Below are 22,911 nucleotides of genomic sequence, written 5' to 3'. Positions count from 1 at the left end.
TTCTCTACTTTAAAAAAATGAACTATTCTTGTGAAGGCATTATCAGACTCACGCTGTGCTAAAGCAAATATCACACCAGCAGGCTGCAGGCAGGAAGGAATGGAGTTTTGCGTTTCTGACTAATGTCATTTTTGACACGTCTCCCACTATGTTGTTGAGCGGTATCCTAGCAACTGGAGGCAGTGGTGCTTGTCTGTTTCCAAGGAAACCGACTAACTGCTAACGTTGATTGGTAGCTAGCTCGGGGTTCTCTAACAAAATAGAAGACAATTTCAAATAGCTGGTAAGTTGTCATATGTAAAAGATAAATGTTTACTGTACACTTAGCTAAAACATTTGCAAATTATTCGTTTTTTTGTGTATGAAAGCTTCAACACCTTTCAAAAGTTTGGGATGTGATGGATGTAAGCAACGCGGGGTTCAGCTGGTTAGCTAACGTTACATTAGTCAATAACCGGCTGTTAACATAGCTAGCTAGCCAGGTCGATACCGTCTTATCTGCCAGTCTACTATAACTGTAGCTAGCGATTTAATATTTTGTTGACATTTGTTGCTAAAAGTGTAATTGTCACCAATTAATCCACCATAGCGTTTAAGGACTTTGCCAGTCCCACACAGCTGCTACCATGGGGGTAGCGCTGACCAGAGCAGCGCAATGGACCACAGCAAGTTCTGGGATTGGAAAACTGGAGATCACTCCAGTCAACGAGTCTCTGCTGAAAGAGATCCTGGAGTTTGTGGAACAGTTCAGCTCCAGACACCCTCAGGAGGCTAAGCATGTGTTCAAGGAGCCGCTCCAGTGGACTACCTCTTTGGAGGCTTCTGATTTCAAAACAGAGTATGACATAAGGTAATCATGAGGCAAGCTGTGCTGCCTGTGTGCTTGGTGTAATGTTACTGACTGGGGATGTTGTCATGGAGTCTAAACGTATTTTGAGCCCTGCAGCAGGACTCATATTTATGTTCTTGAATGTATTTGTTTTCTGTTCAACTTCAGTAGGACAGGAAACATCTAGACTACTTCATCAGAAAAGTCTGTTATTTTTTTCCCTGGCTGTCTGTATGTGATTAGTTGTTATTCTACAGTTGGTAAATAGTAACCCTTGCGGGGGAAAAAAACATGATTTCACATGTGAATTTTCCACGTTTTGCACAAGTGAAATTTTATTTCAGATCTGAAATTCCACATCTGAAATAATGTGAAACCGTGTATTTTTGGAACACTTCACATGTGATGATATTTCATATGTGGATTTTCACATGTGACGATATAACCTTCCAAATGCGGATTCATTTTTTTCCCCACATGAGATTTCACAGGTGATGCCCTGCAAACAAAAATGCGTCGTTAGGATTCACACACAAACAGTACTTTTAACATAGTGTTTTCAACTTACATATTTTAAACATTTTGGCATACATTATTCAATTGTGTATTTTTATTTGTACAGTAATTGTTATTCAACATGTCATCACCTGGGATTTGAACTCATAACCTCTTGGTTCGTTGCATTCCGATCTTCCTGCTATGCCACCATGCCTATGTCAATGACTGATTTCACCTGTCTTTCTACACTTCGGACTTAAGTAAAGTAAATCTCTGCTTAAAAATATACTCAAGAAAAAACATATTTATCTTAGTGAATCAGGAGTAACATTAAAACAGATTAATATGCCTCACCAACAGACTAATACAGAAAATCCTCAAATTGCTGAAATAAGTAAATGAAATCAATGATGAGAGAATAGTCAAATCCAGAAGTTGTGAGTTCAAATCCTCATATTGAAAAGTCAGTACGAAGTGATCATGTTACATTTTTTACTCTGTTTCAGCAGTGTACCACTTACTTTAAAACCCCCATATCATATCATTCCCTTACAAAAAAATATATGTGAAAATTGCATTTGAGTTAACATTTTCACATGTAAATAAAATAGAGACACGTCAGTTGTTCACATGTATAACATTTTAAATTTAAATGTTAACACCACCTTTTAACATGAGGAGAATACCATGTTTTCACATCACATGTGAATTACAGATTCACGTGAAATGCGCGTTTGTTTCACATGTGAAATTTGCAGATTCATGTGATTTTTCTTTTCAAAATGTCCGGTGTTAAATCAACACTGAGAGTGTTATATTTAACACTGGTCCAGTGTCTATACGGGTCCACACTTTCCTCCGTTAAATTAACACACTGCTTATTGTAAAGACTTTATTTCCATATTTCCCAGAGTGTCTTTTGAGTGAATTACCACCAATGACTGTAGGCTATTTGTTAGTGACAGAGACATGGTTGTTGCATTCATCAATTTTCAGTCCTGTGGCTTTAAGCAAGTGAGATCCTAACCAAATATGTTATCATTAAAATGTAATTATTGAAGACAATACAACACATATTTCATACGGCCTTATTTTGAGGGCCTAGATTTACCCTAATACAGTGGCCTGAAACTCATGGTTTACAGGCCATATTAGGCCTGCAAGTAATGTAATGCTGTCTTGCAAAGTGATGAGTAATTCCTATTGGAATCCAGCCACAATGGGGAAATCCATTTATTCACCTCCAACCTGCATTCAGAATGACTGCTGGGTTGGGAAGAAAAATATATATATCTTTTTGATTTAAGCCTTATTTTAACAGAGAAGACATGTCGATACTTAAGTCTCTTTATTTCAAATGCGCCCTGTATGATACAACATACAGTGCATTCGGAAAGTATTCAGACCCCTTGACTTTTTCCACATTTTGTTATGTTACAGCCTTATTCTAAAATTGATTAAATTAGTATTAGTTAAATTAGTATTAGTTAGTATTAGTTAAATTAGTAAATTACAATACCCCATAATGACAAAGCGAAAACAGGTTTCTAGAAATTTTGGCAAATGTATTACAAATGTAAATAAGGTATTTCTGTTTTTTATAAGTATTCAGACCTTTTGCTATGAGACTTGAACTTGAGCTCAGGTGCATCCTGTTTCAATTGATCATCCTTGAGATGTTTCTACAACTTGATTAGAGTCCACCTGTGGTAAATTCAATTGATTGGACATGATTTGGAAAGGCACACACCTTGTCTACATAAGGTCCAACAGTTGACAGTGCATGTCAGAGCAAACACCAAGCCATGAGGTCGAAGGAATTGTCCGTAGAGCTCTGAGATAGGATTGTGTCGAGGCACAGATCTGGGGAAGGGTACAAAAACATTTCTGCAGCGTTGAAGGTCCCCAAGAACACAGTGGCCTCCATCATTCTTAAATGGAAGCAGTTTGGAACCACCAAGACCCTTCCTAGAGCTGGCGGCCCTGGCCAAACTGAGCAATCCGGAACAGAAAGGCCTTGGTCAGGGAGGTGACCAAGAACCCAATGGTCACTCTGAGTTCCTCTGTGAAGATGGGAGAATCTCTCAGAAGGACAACCATCTCTGCAGCATTCCAGCAATCAGGCCTTTATGGTAGAGTGGCCAGACGGAAGCCACTCCTTAATAAAAGGCACATGACAGCCCACTTGGAGTTTGCCAAAGGGCACTTAAAGGACTCAAACCATGAGAAACAAGATTCTCTGGTTTGATGAAACCAAGATTGAACTCTTTGGCCTGAATGCTAAGCGTCATGTCTGGAGGAAACCTGGCACCATCCCTACGGTGAAGCATGGTGGTGTCAGCATCCTGTTGTGCGGATGTTTTTCAGCAACAGGGACTGGGAGACTAGTCAGGATCGAGGGAAATATGAACGGAGCAAAGTACAGAGAGATCCTTGATGAAAACCTTCTCCAGATTGCTCAGTACCTCCATTCTGGGGCGGTTCACCTTCCAACAGGACAACAACCCTAAGCACACAGCCAAGACAATGCCGGAGTAGCTTCGGGACAAGTATCTGAATGTCCTTGAGTGGCCCAGCCAGAGCCTGAACTTGAAACCGATGGAACATCTCTGGAGAGACCTGAAAATAGCTGTGCAGCGACGCTCCCCATCTAACCTGACAGAGTTTGAAAGGATTTGCAGAGAAGAATGGGGGAAACTCCCCAAATACAGATTTGCCAAGCTTGTAGCGTCATACCCAAGAAGACTTCAGGCTGTAATCACTACCAACGGGGCTTCAACAAAGTACTGAGGGTCTGAATACTTACGTAAATGTGATATTTCCGTTTGATTTTTTTTTTAAATAAATTTGCAAAAAAATCTAAAAATCTGTTTTTGCTTTGTCATTATGGGGTATTGTGTGTAGATTGATGAGAGCATAAAAAAAAGCACTTTAGAATAAGGTTGTAACATAACAAAATGTGGAAAAAGTCAAGCGATCTGAATACTTTCAGAATGCACTTGTGAATATGCACATTATACACATATATATATTGGACCCATGTCTTCCAAAAAGTTATACTTTTGACTCATCTGTCCATAGAACATTTTTCCAAGAGTTTTCATGATCATCCAGGTGCTTTTTGACAAACTTGAGTCAACTTTTTGGATGAGATGGGTCCCATTATGTCTGGCAAAAACCAAACACTGCATTCCACAGTAAGAACCTCATATCAACGGTCAAGCATGGTGGTGGTAGTGTGATGGTTTGTGGATGCTTTGCTGCCTCAGGACCTGAACGACTTGCCTTAATAGAAGGAACCATGGATTCTACTCTGCATCAGAGAATTCTACAGGAGAATGTCAGGCCATCTGTCTGTGAGCTGAAACTGAAGCGCATTTGGGTCATGCTGTAAGACAATGATCCAAAACACACAATGAAGTCTACATGAAAATGGTTAAAAAGCAACACATTTGAAGTTTTGAAATGCCCTAGTCAAAGTCCAGACCTAATCCCAATTGATATGTTGTGGCAGGACTTGAAAAAAGCAGTTCTGCATGCAAGAGTTTGCCAAAATTCCTCCACAGCGATGTGAGAAACTGATCAACAACTTCAGGAAGCATCAGGTTGCAGTCATTGCAGCTAAAGATGGCACAACCAGTTATTGAGTGTAAGAGGGCAATTACTTTTTGATTAATGGTGTTTATTTAAATAGTGAAGAGAGCAGGTCCCAAAATCGACCCCTGTGGTACATCAAGAAATGCAGACTTAACCCCATCAATCACGATGGCCTGAGTTCTGTCACTAAGATAATCATTAAACCATTCACACGTGTCAGAGCTCAGGCCTATTGAGGACAACTTATTCAATAAAATAGCATGATCAACAGTATCAAAAGCTTTTGACAGGTCCACAAACAAAGCAGCACGTCATTTAGGTGTCTGAAGCATTGACAATACCATTAACAACTGAAGTGGTTGCTGTAATAGTGCTATGCCCAGGCCTAAACCCTGATTGGTTTACATTCAACATACATTTCTCAGATAAAAAAGAGCAAAGTTGTACATTTACCAAGGATTCAAGAATCTTAGCTAGACAAGGAAGCCTTGAAATGGGGTGATAATGATGAAGATCACTACTATCCCCGCCATAATGGAGTGGTAGCACAAGAGCTGATTTCCAGACTTTTGGAATATTTCCTGATAACAATGTGTGTGGTTACATAATAATCAGATTAGGCTTAGTCACCAGCTGGGTTAGGTTTAGATCATTACACATGTCTTTTAGATTGTCCGAAGCCTCAATTTCCCAATCATAATTTACGTTACCCAGGATAATAACTTTTGATTTAGTAAAGGAATACAACAAACTAGTTAACTCCTCGAGTGCACAAAGGTTAGCCGAAGGAGGACGATAGATCCCTTTAACAGTTATGGATACATTTTCCCCCAGACAAAGTCTTAAAGATAGTAGCTCGTTATTACGGACATTTATTTAGCAAGAGACATGGATTTCAGTAAAGAGACAGAGAAAATATGTTTTATAAAAATGGCCACTCCACCACCTCTACCCTGTTTGTCAGCTCAATATTTTTTTTTTTATCTATGAGACTATCTTAAACAGAGAAACTGTAACAACCATTTCAGTAATGGGTGCAATAAGTCCAAGTAACAGATTGGAATAGTTTAGAAAAATGTATGTTATTTATATTTGAGTAGCATAAGATGAATTAATCAATCAATATACATGCAAAAATATAGATATTGAAACAAACAGTTCTAATAATCAACCTGCAATATAGCATGCAGGGAAGGATAATGATGGCCGTGGTTTTGGCTTAACACTTCTTATTACCACCAACACTGGGGTTCTTTTACACCAATGAGTGTTAATTTCACACTTAGAGTTAACACCTGACTCAACACTAGAAATGTTACATGGGAAAATCCACTCTAGGTAAAACTGGCCAATTTTCTGTGCATGTTGCTTTTACATGTTATCACATTAACTTCAACTAAGATCACATGCAATCACATGAGATTACGTGATGACATGTGGAACACGTGTTTTTTCTGTAAGGGAAACCAAACAAGTGTATTTACTGTAGATTTCACTGATAACAAAAGTGTGCATTTGTTAATTCTGAGAACATTCCCTTTTCCTTCCGAAAAGCATATTTATGATATTAGCATAGACACCGAATAGAAAAAGTATCTAGGCATAGATAGAGAAGGAAAACGGTGTGCGTGTTGCTAGTTTATGCTTAAAAATATGTGTGTTTCTCTATTTTCAGTGGCCCCGCTGTAAAGTCACAGGAAACAGACAGGGATGGGCATCCTATGTTGCAGCTCACCCCTCCGAGCATTTCTGTGCACAGCTTCAGTCAGCTGTCCAAAATAGTGCAGCTGGCAACGGATAAGAAGCTCAAGGAGGTCCGAGCTTGCCTGGAAGGTAAACCATGTCAACCACAGAATGAGACTTTGCATCCCATTTGCATCCTAAATAGTCAAAGCTGCATACTTCCCATAAGCCACAGGCATAATTTGTTTGTCCTCCTTGTTATCGTCTACTTTCATCCAATTAGAAACTGGCATCAGATTATGTTTGCAATTCTTCAGTCATATTTACTGTACCCTCCAAGCCATAATGTGGTACTTGCTAATAGCTATGTTAGTTTGAGAAAAGAAAACATTAATCTACTGTATGTCTATATTACCCTAGGCCTGGACTTTCTTAAAATAGGCCTACATCGTTTGACCTCAATGGGACAATCTGGCAAAATAAACATGAAAAAAAAAATGTATGGACTTAACCATTTTTACTGTAATTTGTAGCCAACAGAGACCCTGTTGCGAAGATGCTGGGACCTAGCTTCGCCACAGTGGAGGGGGAGGACAGCTCTGTGCTGCGTCTCCTGGAGAAGGTAAAGGAGGGGGACCAGGCCAAGGAGACTGAGATCAAAGTGAAGCTGCTCATCCTACTGCAGCAGCTGGACACTCAGCTCCTCAGCAACTCCCTCAAGCAGATCTCCCAGTGGGTGCCTTTCCTTCCTCCTCCTCACTCTGTCTGCAATCTCTATCAATAACAAATCAATCTATCTTCATTCACACACTGATTCCCACTCCCACTTCAGACAAGTACAAACATATGGGTTTCACTGATTAAAAAACAGTTTCTTACCAGACAGAACAACCACAAATGGGCCCAAGATGAATTGTCTGTATTTGTTTTTGTTGTTTTTTTGTACAGGGAGGTTAGGCTCAGTCCTGCCACAGTGAAGAATGATGTTGAGCTGCTGAAAAGCTTCTGCAGTGAAGGGGAGAAAAGGGTGTTGACGTCTGTTCAATACACATCAGGTTTGAGTTATCTTTCCCATTTTCTTTCTTTTGCTATTAGAGGGTAATACTGGGATATACAAAATATCTGTGTTCAACCCTGAAAAGCATGTTAGTCATTATACATGTCAGATGTACTGAGACAATCAATTGTTTCACTTGCCTCAGTCGGCGCGGCACATTTGCGATGACATAACAATTAACCGTTCAGTGGAAAACGCGCCACCCCAGTGATAAATGCAGTCTTTTGAAAAAAACTTCTATGCAAATAGTCTCCAACCTGTCATATCGGGCACATTAAAATAAGGTGGTATGTGTGTCACGATGCTCTGCGGGGTAGCTGTTTTCAGAGGATGATTTATCAGGGAGTGAAATCACAGCGAGCTCTAAATAACCTGGTCTTCTGTCTTCAGACCTGTTCTGCATCCCAAATGGCACCCTGTTCCCTATATAGTGCACTCATTTTGACCTGAGCCCTATGGGCCCTGGTCAAAAGTAGTGCACTAAATATGGAATAGTGTGCCATTTGGGATGCCAGCCCCTGTACCGCTCTCTCTGAGGTAGAGTTGATCCGTCATCCTCGCTGGCAGCTCAGGGAACAGCGATGATTTCTCCTGTGATGCTGCACACTTTGAACCCGTATTGGAACTGTATTTTCCCTCTAATTCTCGATCCCCTCATACGTTCTGTACCTTCAGGGAAAACTCACAATGTGGCCTAATTCCCTATAGAGACATTACTACTGTATGGTAAAATCCTATTGATTTAACGTACATTGTACACTGAACTGACATGCTCTTCTTATTTTTCTGCAGATTATGAGTTCACCAATGGCTGTCGAACTCCTCCTTGGAGGCAGGTGCATGGTGAGATTTGCTACCTAGTGATAAAGCCGTGTGACACTCAGCCCCTGCACATCACCTGCAGCACAGCTGGAGTCTTTCTCAACGGGGTACGATAGCTAGAGATAGATTAGTGTCACTGAATCAACACTAGTTTCCCGTAGACTGACACACAAATGAGTTGTGGATTATGTTTAAACTGTCAAACAGAAATCCTGCAGCAAGAAACGCTCTCTATTTTCTCCTTTCGTTTCAGTTTCCATAAACTGAATTTCAGTCAACAGTATTCCATTCTCCGCATTAGATATTATTTTTAGTCTACAGGATGTCATAAATGCTTTAGGCATCGGTCAATTAATAGTCAAGATATTATAGCACAGTATGTTTGCCAATTGTTATGAACAAGCACGGCAAATTAAAAATAATCTGAATATAATTTTTTTTAAATATAGAACGTTTCTGTTAATGATAGCCCGTAAAGTTTCCAAAACATTAGGTAAGTGTCACTGAAAAGTTTTGGAATTTATGTACTGAAGTAGCGTTAACTGCATGGTGGAATTCCAAGTTTGCCCTGTGTTGTTAAACATTTACAACCACCCCATTGACCTTAACGTGTCTGCAATTAATCATAAGAAAACATTTTACATGCCTCAGCGTCTTTCACTCTCTCCGTCACTGCCTGATTGGCTGAGTTAGTACATTTCCTGTCTCCCTGTTTCCTCACCTGGAAATGGTTCAATTCAGGACACTGAAACCCGTGTTCCAACATGTATGACATTGATGGTATATTTACAAAAATGACACCGAAAAAATTACAGTTTAACATAATGTGGGTACAGGCGGTGCACACTGGTGTTGAATTCCAGCCTGTGAAGCTGCATTTTGATACTTTGACCCTCTCTAACCTCAGTTGTTCTGACAGATATCCAACTGAGCCTATAGTTAGTCTATAGGGGTCTCTGCCAGTAACAGTGAATAGCTTCATGGTATTATGTATTAGTAGTATTGATCTGATACATAAAATGTTATCTTCATCTTCACAGGGCATAAGGCAGGAGGGTGAGGAAAATGCCTATGACAGAACAAGCGAGGTCTACAAAGACCTGGCAACCCTTCTGAAAAGCACGTCTCCCCATTTTGCAGAGAACATAAATAAACAGGTAGGGTTTCACGTGAAGCAAGTTGCGGTTTTCTCCGAGTAATATTTGCTCTGCCGATAACCCTACGAAGCAGTATGCATTCGACTGATCATAGATGACGTAATGTAATGCATAGTAGAGTGCGTTTAGGATTGTGAATCAGTGTCTGCACTCGTCCTCCCCGGTGAGCTAGTGTCTGGTTGTCATAGTGCACAGTGAGAACTCTCTGAAGCTGTGGCAGCACTACCTAACCTTACTTTCCAAATCACCCCAGTTGAAAAGAATGTTAAAAAAACAATCCAGTTACTCACACAGACAGAGTCATGTGTTGCCCTGAAATGCCAGTGATTCATTCAGTAGTGCTGTTTCCTGCTTAAGTGATTTGATGAATTAACAAATCACCCCAATAATGACTTCAAGCTGTGGTGGGAAAAAATGTGTTTATCATCTGAATATTTGGACATATTTTTTGTCACGAGTGACTCAATAATGTATTGTTGGAAAATGCTGTATAATTTACAGGCATGCTAGCTATACAGTTACAGGGGCCAAATATTTACGGAGAAACCTTGTACATTTATTTATGTTCTAGGAAAGGACACAATGTTTTATTTAATTGATTAAACAAGTATATTGAGTATTTATTAATTTCCTCATGTCTATTTGGACTGTCTTATGAGTAGTTACAACAAAGTAGTCTAGCTAAACAAATAATAGTATTTTCCCACTTTAAATCGTTCATTTCTGTTAGCAAAGACTATGGTCATTGTTGCTCTTGCTGGTTTCTCCTGGGCTGGTTTATATTCACTATAATTCTGTCCTTGAGCTATTGAAACGGAAATGTGATTAAAACTGATTTCCTTTTACCCCTTTCTGCAAATCTTGCTCTTTAAAATGAGGAGCCCACTGGTTGAATCAAAGTTGTTTCCACGTCACTTCAACAACAAAAATTCTATGTGAGGACTTTGAATCAATGTGGAAAACTGATTGGATTTGCAAAAGTCATCAACATAAGACAATTTAGTCTTTTTTTTTACCCAACTTTTTACCTCAATCCAATGACATGGTGAAATGTTTTGTTGATTTCACGTTGAATTCACATTACTTGACAACTCAACCAGTGGGACGTTATCACAATAATATATTGTAGTTTGCAAATGTAAAGCCGGGCAGACAAGAATATACAGTGGGGAGAACAAGTATTTGATACACTGCCGATTTTGCAGGTTTTCCTACTTACAAAGCATGTAGAGGTCTGTAATATTTATCATAGGTACACTTCAACTGTGAGAGACGGAATCTAAAACAAAAATCCAGAAAATCACATTGTATGATTTTTAAGTAATTAATTTGCATTTTATTGCATGACATAAGTATTTGATCACCTACCAACCAGTAACAATTCCGGCTCTCACAGACCTGTTAGTTTTTCTTTAAGAAGCCCTCCTGTTCTCCACTCATTACCTGTATTAACTGCACCTGTTTGAACTCGTTACCTGTATAAAAGACACCTGTCCACACACTCAATCAAACAGACTCCAACCTCTCCACAATAGCCAAGACCAGGGAGAAGTGTAAGGACATCAGGGATAAAATTGTAGACCTGCACAAGGCTGGGATGGGCTACAGGACAATAGGCAAGCAGCTTGGTCAGAAGGCAACAACTGTTGGCGCAATTATTAGAAAATGGAAGAACTTCAAGATGAAGGTCAATCACCCTCGGTCTGGGGCTCCATGCAAGATCTCACCTCGTGGGGCATCAATGATCATGAGGAAGGTGAGGGATCAGCCCAGAACTACACGGCAGGACCTGGTCAATGACCTGAAGAGAGCTGGGACCACAGTCTCAAGAAAACCATTAGTAACACACTACGCCGTCATGGATTAAAATCCTGCAGCGCACGCAAGGTCCCCCTGCTCAAGCCAGCGCATGTCCAGGCCCGTCTGAAGTTTGCCAATGACCATCTGGATGATCCAGAGGAGGAATGGGAGGTCATGTGGTCTGATGAGACAAAAATAGAGCTTTTTGGTCTAAACTCCACTCGCCGTGTTTGGAGGAAGAAGAAGGATGAGTACAACCCCAAGAACACCATCCCAACCGTGAAGCATGGAGGTGGAAACATCATTCTTTGGGGATGCTTTTCTGCAAAGGGGACAGGACGACTGCACCGTATTGAGGAGAGGATGGATGGGGCCATGTATCGCGAGATCTTGGCCAACAACCTCCTTCCTCAGTAAGAGCATTGAAGATGGGTCGTGGCTGGGTCTTCCAGCATGACAACGACCCGAAACACACAGCCAGGGCAACTAAGGAGTGGCTCCGTAAGAAGCATCTCAAGGTCCTGGAGTGGCCTAGCCAGTCTCCAGACCTGAACCCAATAGAAAATCTTTGGAGGGAGCTGAAAGTCCGTATTGCCCGGCGACAGCCCCGAAACCTGAAGGATCTGGAGAAGGTCTGTATGGAGGATTGGGCCATAATCCCTGCTGCAGTGTGTGCCAACCTGGTCAAGAACTACAGGAAATGTATGATCTCTGTAATTGCAAACAAAGGTTTCTGTACCAAATATTAAGTTCTGCTTTTCTGATGTATCAAATACTTATGTCATGCAATAAAATGCAAATTAATTACTTAAAAATCATACAATGTGATTTTCTGGATTTCTCACAGTTGAAGTGTACCTATGATAAAAATGACAGACCTCTACATGCTTTGTAAGTAGGAAAACCTGCAAAATCGGCAGTGTATCAAATACTTGTTCTCCCCACTGTATTTGTTCTTTTCCCACACAATTTCAGGAACTGGTAAGTCAGTGCTTGCTTTATGGACAAGAGCTTAAGACAAAGGAAATGTCTTGTTTGACATACAAGAGTTGTCTGAAGTACGATCTGCCATAATAGCCCCTCTATAATCGATGGACGTTCCCGAGACATTTACCATTTACATCATGTTACTGCAGTGGCCTATAACAACCATTGTTCTCCCCATTTGGAAATAACGATATTATCAAGGAAAAAGAGCCTCATTACTTTCAATTGAATTGTGCTTGGCCAGTCAGTGTGACTTAGTGCCACAGAGAGACAGGTCAGGTTAAGTGGCGGGTAAGTGGGGCAGTATAAATCCCAATGAGCAGTGCCAGGCCGCTGTGCTGTGTAAAATGGCCATCCAGGCTTTAATGTTTTATGAGTCCTGTGTCTGTGAGGAGTGATGCCATGAGGCTGAACCTGTCGGTCTGAGGATGTTGGACAGTAGGCCGTAAAACTACTGTAAATGAGGTAGCTGAGATACAATTCAAGTCACAGGTTTTCTCTGCCTACTTCTTTTGCCCTTTGAAGTTGCTACAGTTATGTAGAAAAACATTGAATTGTGACGGTGAGGTGATATAAAGGGAGTGTTTTGCACTCAAATCAGGCAATCTCTTTTTGCCTTTTTACACCCCACCAAAGGATTTTCCCTCTGCAATACTTAAGCACACTTCTTATATGAGAAAGGGTCAGCTTGACTCAGCAGTGAATGCTGATTGCAGATAAAAGCCTTTTGTATTGATTGGTGCAACAGGCAGTGCAGTACTGTAACCTGTTCAGACATACAGCAATAAAGTAATTGCACTCCATCTTGAGGACAAAAAAATGTACGTCTGAAACCGCTCCGGCCGGGACCTGCTCTCTTGGTTGTGATCCAAGTCAACATGAAGCCTGGCAGGGTGATAGCCAAAGATAACAACACCAATCTCTGAACATGATCTACTCGTTTCCAGCGTCGCGGAAGCAGATTATTTTTCACAGTTTTATTAGATCAGACATTCTCAATCAAATAAGCAAGAGGCAGCCAGAGGAGAAGAGTGCAGCACCTGGGAAGCATACCGCATAATGCTACTCCCTTCCTTGGTGTGTTGGACCGACAGAACGTGTTGGACTGACTCGTTCTGAAAATTACAACGTGATTAGAAATTGGACATGGTGTCTGTGTTATGCATGCGCGATCACACGCAAAAATGCAATTCAAAAATCCCGAAATCAATCTATCTCTGCTGTCATGTTCACTCTCCACACGGAGTCTCGCGGAGCTCCGCCACTGACAGCTACCCATTAGCTGACAGCTGCACATTTGTTGCACCTCTTCTGATTTTCCATCACTGTGTGGAGCAAGTCATTATAGATACAAGTCCATAACGTGTAAATATTTGGAGTCTCAGGTTTCTCAGTGAGGGCTTGCAACGTGGCACAAAAAATAATAATTGTTCCAATGATTTGGAAGTCAGCTGTAGTAAAAAAAAATATTTGTCGCTGAGAAGTGTGAGGAGAGTTGCATGCAGACAGGCGTCAGACTTGCTTAAAGTGTCTGTGCACTTGTTTGTTGGCCCTCTCACTGCTCTGACAGAGCCGTCCCTGTGCTGTGTGCGCTGCTGTAGTGTGCCATAGACTTTGGAATGTTTCCTTCGGTCTTAGCATATGGAGTTTGTCCATTTCAGGTATCATAAAAAGAGGTAAGGTTGGACACCTGAAATGCAGCCACGGCGGACTGAATTGGCCTGCAGTAGCTGGAAGGTCACTCTGGGTTCTAAGACAAACAAGCCTTTTGAAAAGTGGCCCGAGCGTGGTTGAGCCGAACGTACGAACATAGCCGTAGTATTCCATGTTAATTATTTTTCCCCTTTTACTTCTGAAAATCACAAATCAAAAATGAGCTCATTGAGAGCAATGGCAGTCTGAGGCGAACAATTTTCTGCCTAGCAGGTGTCTGTGATTATAAAACGTTCCCTGCCTGCAATCCATTCATGTGTGTCTTGTTGGCATTCTTATGTTAGGTTGTAAAGTTGGGTAAAAAGACCTTCAAAAACTTTAAAAATCATCTTTGAATAACAGTGACACAAAGGCTCTACTTTCTCCATGCCAAACTGCAAGGTTTTAGCGTGAGGAATGTAAAGAAACAATAAACTTTTGATATTGTTCAGCCAATTAATAGAGGGGGACCTCTTCTGTGTTGTAAAGCACTGGGAATGTGTTATTTTATTCCCTTCGCTCAGTAATAAAGGCTGAATTGTTATTCTGCTGCGGGAATGTTGAGAAAGTTCTGTTTTATCATGAACAGTCCCTGATACAGACTTATAACCCTGATTCGTTTTTATAGGGTTCTTCTTGGGCTGAGAAGAACTGAACGACACCCTTTCAGACACCAGTGTGTGATGTCTCTCAAATAAATGAGTAAAGAGGCAACATATCAGATGTAGAATGGAAAATATGCTTTATAACTTAAAAGAATCACAAAAGGCCCGAAAACTTTGTTAAAAGAACAATCATTCAGAGGAAGAGCTTTTTTAACGACCCAAGTCCATATAATTTTACGACCCAAATTTATTGTATATTTCACTGCTAGCATTTTGGTGCAAATTAAGAGAGGTCCTCTTTTCTCATGTCTTTTTTCCCCTCAACAGGATTTTGCCGTTCAAGAAGAACCTCCAACACAAAAGGTCCAACATGTGGAACTGGTTGATGCAGAGGAACAAGGCCAACCCCAGAGGTCTTACGAGCATCACGAAAAGAATGTGCATGAGAAGGCGAGACAACAGCTTGTGCAAAACAAGCCAGGCGGCAAAAAGAAATTAGAACCATCTTTGAAATGGAAGAACCTCGGTCTCGCATCTCCCTATGAGTACGTGATAATTCCACCCTTATATACAATGTCCTTGAAATATTGCAATGCGTGTAATATGCGTGGCTCCAATAGATTTGAAGCTTTTAAGTAAGAAGGGGGCGATGCTGGAGTCAAGCACTCCGATGGCTGTGTTTGTCTCAGTGTGTCTTCTCCACATGCCACATGCCAGCAGTCACACATTATAAAGAGATGGTTTTATATGGCTTATACATTTAAGGGCAAGCACAAATATTCCTGATTATATGGACGTTCCCAGTTAATGGATGTGTTCACTGTGTTGAACCCCTCAGCTCAATTATAGACCGAAAACTTGGGCGCGGGAGGATAAATTCACAGAAATGATCTATCGCATATGTTCTTTGATTGATAAATAGATCTAGCAGGGGTTTGAGTATTTGCAGCTGCACCTTGTGATAAGTGTCCCCATTTTTAAGAGGCAACTGGCTCCAGATAAAAGTGCCTTAAACGGCTAAAAAAGCCTAAAATCCCTGCGTCTCTCTTCTCTCCCTCAATGCCTTAGATGATGATGATGTTATGTTACGATAAATAACTATTTAAAAATAGAAAAATGGGTAATGATGTGTGCCTTTTTATTTTATTTCATTTTTTTTTAGTGAAGCAGATGACAAGAAATCGAAAAAGAATGCAGTGAGTGAAAAGTTTGCCGAGACGCAGGAGAAGATGCAGAAGAAAGCCGATTTCTCTGTGTCCTCCTTACCTGGTCGGCAGTCGTCTAATAAAACGTAAGCCACCTGATGGGGATATCTCTTCCTGCACTACATAAATGATAGAGCTTCCACAGTACAGCAGAGAAAGCAGCAGCCTACAGTACAGGAGATTGCTGAGTTAACAGAAAGAAAAGATTGGCAAAACTCTTTTGACCCATGATGATATTTTCTGTGGATTATAAGTATTCTTATATAAGATAATGTATGGGTCTGATGTACACCTTCCCTGTTTTTCCTCTGGCGCCTGGCAGCGAGGTTTCCAGCTGTCCCCATAATTGTGACAGGCCAGTATATACAGGACCTCTAGTAAAGTTACTGGGTCGACTGTAGCCACTGTTCTGCCAATTAGCTTTTTTCCACCTTGCACCAGTGAAACTTGGTACACATACAGGAGGGGAACTAGGCAGGTAGCCTAGCGGTTAAGAGCGTTGGGCCAGTAACCCAAAGGTTGCTGGTTTAAATCCCAGAGCTGGCAAAGGTGAAAAATCTGCCGTTCTGCCAGGCAATTAACCCCCAACAACAACTGCTCCCCTGGACGTCGATTAAGACAGCCCCTCACACCTCTCTGATTCAGAAGGTGTGGGTTAAATGCATTCGGTTGTGCAAGTTGTGAATAGGTATCCCCCTTCAGGGAGCCTACTGACATTACTTATGGACAGTAGTGATAGCAGACACAGGGACAGTGCTTCACTGCTTAATTAAGGCTTGGTTCAGTGTTTATCCTGGCTCTGCTACGCTGCCTGGGAAACGGTCACATCGGCTGGTTTCCTCTGATAATGGCCTTCTCTGGAATTTCTATCGGTGTACATGGGAACCATCTCCCCGCTGACCCATTTGAACGTGTACCAAATTTCATTGCTCCGCGGTGCGCCGTTTTAATGATACACTTATTTGAGTGGCCCAGCTGACTTTAAAATCCATCTGCATTTCTGTTTGCGTGTATGGAAGGAAGGCTACGGTAGAGAGAGGCCTGCTTTGTGTAGCATGATGATGAATACTCCAGTTCCCCCATTACTTTCGGACCCTCTCTTTCACTTTATGCCTGGCTGCTGCTGCTTAGATCTCAAGGACGTTCAAACCTGACACTTCCATTTAGGTTTGGAATTTTAATGGTGCTTGTTGTATAGAATAACATCGCCGTTATTTTAAATGGAAAAACCTCAAATATTGTTATGTGTATCATTACAGTTATTTAAATCCTTCCTGTGTATGTACTTGTATAGTTAATTATGTTAGGGGGTAGATCAGCTTTAATATTGCTGATAGATTGTAGCTTCCATCAGTGTAATTGTCTGCATCATTTCTAATCCCCCATATATGTTTTTTGTAAATATATACAGTACCAGTCAAAAGTTTGGACACCTACTCATTCAAGAGTTCTTTATTTTTTACTATTTTCTACATTGTAGAATAATAGTGAAGACATCAATACTATGAAATAACACATATGGAATCATGTAGTAACCAAAAAAGTGTTAAAACAAATCAAAAGATATGTTATATTTGAGATTCTTCAAAGTAGCCACCCTTTGCCTTGATGACAGCTTTGCACACTCTTGGCATTCTCTCAACCAGCTTCATGAGGTAGACACCTGGAATGCATTTCAATTAACAGGTGTGCCTTGTTAAGTTCATTTGTGGAATTTATTTTCTTCTTAATGTGTTTGAGCCAATCAGTTGTGTTGTGACAAGGTAGGGGTGGTAAACAGAACATACCCTAAAAGACCAAGTCCATATTATGGCAAGAACAGCTCAAATAAGCAAAGAGAAACGACAGTCCATCATTACTTTCAGACATGAAGGTCAGTCAATGCGGAAAAAAATTCAAGAACTTTGAAAGTTTCTTCAAGTGCAGTCACAAAAACCATCAAGCACTATGATAAAACTGGCTCTCATGAGGACCGCCACAGGAAAGGACGATCCAAAGTTACCTCTGCTGCAGAGGATAAGTTCATTAGAGTTACCATCCTCAGATTCCAGCCGAAATAAATGCTTCACAGATTTCAAGTATGACACATCTCAACATCAACTGTTCAGAGGAGACTGCGTGAATCAGGCCTTCATAGTTGAATTGCTGCAAAGAAACCACTACTAAAGGACACCAATAAGAAGAAGAGACTTGCTTGGGCCAAGAAACACGAGCAATGGACATTAGACCGGTGGAAATCTGTCCTTTGGTCTGATGAGTCCAAGTTTGAGATGTTGGGTTCCAAGCACTGTGTCTTTGTGTGAGACAGAGTAGGTGAACGGATGATCTCCGCATGTGTTGTTCCCACCGTGAAGCATGGAGGAGGTGTGATGGTGTGGGGGTGCTTTGCTGGTGATACTGTTTTTGAATTATTTAGAATTCAAGGCACACTTAATCAGCATGGCTACCACAGCATTCTGCAGCGATATACACAGATCTTTTAAAATATATTTTCCTTTGTTTTCCACTAACCCTACCACCCCTCCCCTAATTGGAGTAAACGAATGAACAAGAACACTTAGGCTTTTACTTCCACCTTTTACATAGTATATACATTTTTGGGACACAATCTATTTTACAAGAGTCATCTTTTGTTTGTTTTTTCTCCTATCCTTCCGCTACCCTCAACCGCTCCCATCTATTTCTGCAGACCATCCAGTGCTTGTATAGTTATTACACATACTTGGTCTAGATAGTGATTTTAGCTTGTTTTCCTTAACCTTTCAGTTATTTTAAATTACAAAAGTAAATCCTGGACATTAACCTTCATATTTTGTTATCACATACCGACATTGAACCTCTTCTTGTTTATGAGTATGAACACACAGCCTAGATGTTGATTGTTATCTCCTGCTGGATCCTGCTCCTCAGTAAGACCCCGGGAGGAGTTGGTGGCGCCGATGACTTCAGTGAGAGTTCATCGGAGAGTGAGGAGGATGAGGAGCAGCCAGAGCGCCGCACGGAGAGCAACACAGACCTGCCCTCAGAGTACTGGCAGATCCAGAAACTGGTCAAGTACCTCAAGGTACAGTACAGTAAAGCCTATAGAGGCCCGGCCCTCCTCTGCTTTGGGAATTTGACTGAAAATAAGTTGTATTGTTCTGTACTACTGTTCTGTACTACTAAACATGTAGTATTCTAGCAGGCCAGCAGTCCACAACAGACAGGAAACAGTCAAATCCAGGTTATTTTCCTGTGATCCATACAGGAATTTTTATGCGGAGTTGAGTCAATATTTTTGAAATTGTCTAAAAAGTAGTAATTGATTTAAGGTATTTCTCCGTGTCTGTTGTATTGTAATAGTCACAATAGTGCTAATGTCACCTGGGAGAAACATAATGTTATCACCTTAACATAATTCCACATGCCTGCTTTGCGTACATTTTATGACATTGTCGACAAACTGACGTTGGAAAAAATATACATTGCATTGCAAAAGTATTCAGACCCTTTGTATTTCCTCACATTTTATTGTTACAAATAAATATTCTGTAATGTCAAAGTGGAAGAAAACAGTATTTTTGGGGGGGTGGATAAATACATTCATAACTAAAATATAGTCGTTGCATAAGTATTCAGCCAATTTGTTTAGGCAAGCCTAAAATTTGGTTTAACAAATCACATAATAATGGACTCACTCTGTGTGAAATAATAGGGGTTGGCATGATTTTTGAATGACTACTCCTTCCTCTGTCTCCCCTACATACAACATATGTAAGGTCCCTCAGTCAAGTATTGAATTTCAAGCACAGATTCAACTACTGTACAAAGACCGAAAGCCAGGTTCAGTCTGCTTTACCCCTGAGACTGGGAGAGGAATCCATATTTCAGCAGGACAATAACCTACACTGGAGTTGCTTACCAAGAAGAGTGTGAATGTTCCTGAGTGGCCAAGTTACAGTTTTGACTTAAATCTGCTTGAAAATCTATCGCAAGACTTGAAAATTGCTGTCTAGCCATTATCCCCAACATCATGACAGAGCTTGAAGAATTTTGAAAAGAATAATGGGAAAATATTGCACAATTCAGGTGTGCAAAGTTCTTAGAGACTTACCCAAGAAGACAGCTTAAGTTGCTGCCAAAGGTGTTTCTTACATGTATTGACCCAGGGAGCGGAATACTTATGCATTGACTATATTTTAGTTATTTAATTTCTATTCATAAAAAACAAATGTTCACATTTTTCTCCCACTTTGACATTACGGAGTATTTTGTGTAGATTGTTGACCAAAAATGACAATTAAATCCCACTTTGTAACACAATAAAATGTGAAGAAATCCAAGGGGTCTGAATACATTGTATAAGGTGCTCCTGTTTTAAAGCGCCTGCTTTGTAGTAGGATGTTTATTGAAGTGGTTGGCCTGGGTCTGTGGAATTCTGGTTTCTGACACACTAGGCCTGTTTGGGTGCATGTGTGAGCCAACGCTTAGGAGATAGAAGAGAGCTGTCTAAACGCAGCAGCTGGACACGCTGTCTGCCCACACCACAGAGCATAAATGAAACGCGCCTCTGAAAGGCCTGACAGTGCATCTGGTGAATATTAATGTGTCAAAACACAAAAGGACCAAAAACGCCAGTGACCCAGACTGACTGGGAATACCTCCATCTACTGCCTGATTTGAAAGGAATTCTCCCTTCTCTCACTCTGTGGTTACCGGTCAGTTTATTTGGATAGATACCGTTTAGGTCCATGACATGATGTAACTGCAATCATATGATATTGTGGTTAGTCATTCATTGCATATCTGGCCCCTATACTTTAATGATAATCATGACCTAAGGTAGCTTCTCTCAGCTATGACTCGGCCATTTTAAATGTAGTAAATAAATTTAAAAAATGTGTGATAAATATATTTTTTATACAAATTAAATTGATTTACGGTATAATAATTCAATATGAATTACTTTATTTCGTACCTCTATGATCTAGGCGTATTAAATATTAGCAGAAACATATTTGTGGTACAGTATTTGGCTCTGTCCATGTTTTTATATACTTTACTGCAATCGGTAGCCCCTAATAAGATCATTCATAGGGCAACCGGTGGTTCTCTAAATGAAAACATTCATGCAAAGTTCAGTTCCAGGTAGATATTTTTAGCTTAAGAAAACATCAGATAATTAATGAAAATTCCCTCTTAGGAAAGCAGTAGTTACTCTCTTTTCCAAAAAGGATTTAAAATGTAAATGATATAGAAAGAAAATAAGAGAACTTTCAAATTTCATTTTGTTTGTATACGTTATACTTTTCAGTGGGATTGAAGTGAATTCGTAGTGATACTTTGTGCCTTCAACAATATGCATTTGTAAACCTGTACTTCCCAGGCAGTATTATATCTGTCTGGAAACCACACAGTGGAGTTATTTATGGGGTTTGTCCAGTAGTCATTTTATAATATCATTACCATCAGAAGCTAAATGTAATCCAGAGCCAAGTTAAATATCTGTTTTATTTTAGGAGTAAGAACAGTTTTTTTTCTTCGTCTTTTCAGCGGTATAGACAGACATTTGTACTTCAGGAAGATTGAGACTTTCATAAAGCAACACATGAATGATCTGTGTTGCGTTTTAATGGTTATTTATCTAAGGATATTTAGCCAGAGTGCTAATATATGTGTCTACATTGCATGCGTTTAGAATGTCTTATGTAACGTACTAATATGTATACTAATATGTATATATGTGTGCCGATGAATACACATACAGTGTGCCATATAATAAGTTGTGTTTTTGCTCGCTGCAATGATGTTATAATGATGTTAACATGTTGCTTGCCGCAATGACTTAAACACTTTAGATGAGACTTGTGTGGAGTAGAGTACAGTGGAAGTCGGAAGTTTACATACACTTAAGTTTACATACACTTTCATTCAAACTCATTTTTCAACCACTCCACAAATGTCTTGTTAACAAACTATAGTTTTGGCTAGTCGGTTATGACATTTACTTTGTGCATGACACAAGTCATTTTTCCAACAATTGTTTACAGACAGATTATTTAACTTATAATTCACTATCACAATTCCAGTGGGTCAGAAGTTTACATACACTAAGTTGACTGTGCCTTTAAACAGCTTGGAAAATTCCAGAAAATGATGTCATGGCTTTAGAAGCTTCTGATAGGCTAATTGACATCATTTGAGTCAATTGGAGGTGTACCTGTGGATGTATTTCAAGGCCTACCTTTAAACTCAGTTCCTCTTTGCTTGACATCATGGGAAAATCAAAAGAAAACAAATTGTAGACCTCCACAAGTCTGGTTCATCCTTGGGAGCAATTTACAAATGCCTGAAGGTACCACGTTCATCTGTACAAACAATAGTACGCAAGTATAAACACCATGGGACCACGCAGCCATCATACCACTCAGGAAGGAGACCCGTTCTGTCTCCAAGAGATGAACGTACTTTGGTGCGAAAAGTGCAAATCAATCCCAGAACAACAGCAAAGGACCTTGTGAAGATGCTGGAGGAAACCGGTACAAAAGTATCTATATCCACAGTAAAACGAGTCCTATATCGACATAACCTGAAAGGCCACTCAGCAAGGAAGAAGCCACTGCTCCAAAACCGCCATAAAAAAAAGCCAGACTACGGTTTGCAACTGCACATGGGGACAAAGAAATATCCTCTGGTCTGATGAAACAAAAATATAACTGTTTGGCATTAATGACCATCGTTATGTTTGGAGGAAAAAGGGGGAGGCTGTTTTAGACAACAAACTTTAACCAAGTAAGATAAATAAATGTTCAATCAGTCCTAGGTGAATGAACAACAACAAAAGCTTCCTGTCATCACCAAACTGTCCATTTAAATAGTGTCAAGATAATGCGTTCATGACAGGGTTTGTAGCGTAAGCGTTAACATCACCGCCATGAGATCTGAGGGTCCTGGGTTCGCCCCTCTTTGAGGAGACATTTTTAGCATTCTCTTTCGTGTA

At 40.3% G+C, this 22,911-nt stretch overlaps 1 protein-coding gene across 1 annotated transcript in view; it reads left to right on the top strand.

Moving 5' to 3' along the window:
- The first annotated feature begins 208 nt into the window (after positions 1-208).
- The window catches only part of odad2 (outer dynein arm docking complex subunit 2), a 73,508-nt gene continuing 50,805 nt past the window's right edge, over positions 209-22,911 (top strand). Inside the window, exons 1-10 of the mRNA XM_023999533.2 lie at positions 209-283; positions 590-850; positions 6,600-6,757; positions 7,141-7,339; positions 7,556-7,662; positions 8,457-8,593; positions 9,527-9,643; positions 15,055-15,272; positions 15,890-16,018; positions 18,843-18,996. Of these exons, the coding sequence (XP_023855301.1) occupies positions 627-850; positions 6,600-6,757; positions 7,141-7,339; positions 7,556-7,662; positions 8,457-8,593; positions 9,527-9,643; positions 15,055-15,272; positions 15,890-16,018; positions 18,843-18,996 (1,443 nt within the window). The 5' untranslated portion in view covers positions 209-283; positions 590-626. The remainder of the gene's footprint in view (positions 284-589; positions 851-6,599; positions 6,758-7,140; positions 7,340-7,555; positions 7,663-8,456; positions 8,594-9,526; positions 9,644-15,054; positions 15,273-15,889; positions 16,019-18,842; positions 18,997-22,911) is intronic.

This window comes from Salvelinus sp. IW2-2015, linkage group LG14, assembly GCF_002910315.2.
Source record: "Salvelinus sp. IW2-2015 linkage group LG14, ASM291031v2, whole genome shotgun sequence".
Taxonomy (NCBI): Eukaryota; Metazoa; Chordata; class Actinopteri; order Salmoniformes; family Salmonidae; genus Salvelinus; species Salvelinus sp. IW2-2015.
Note: the sequence above shows the minus strand (reverse complement) of the source record. Positions and strands in the feature narration are given on the sequence as shown.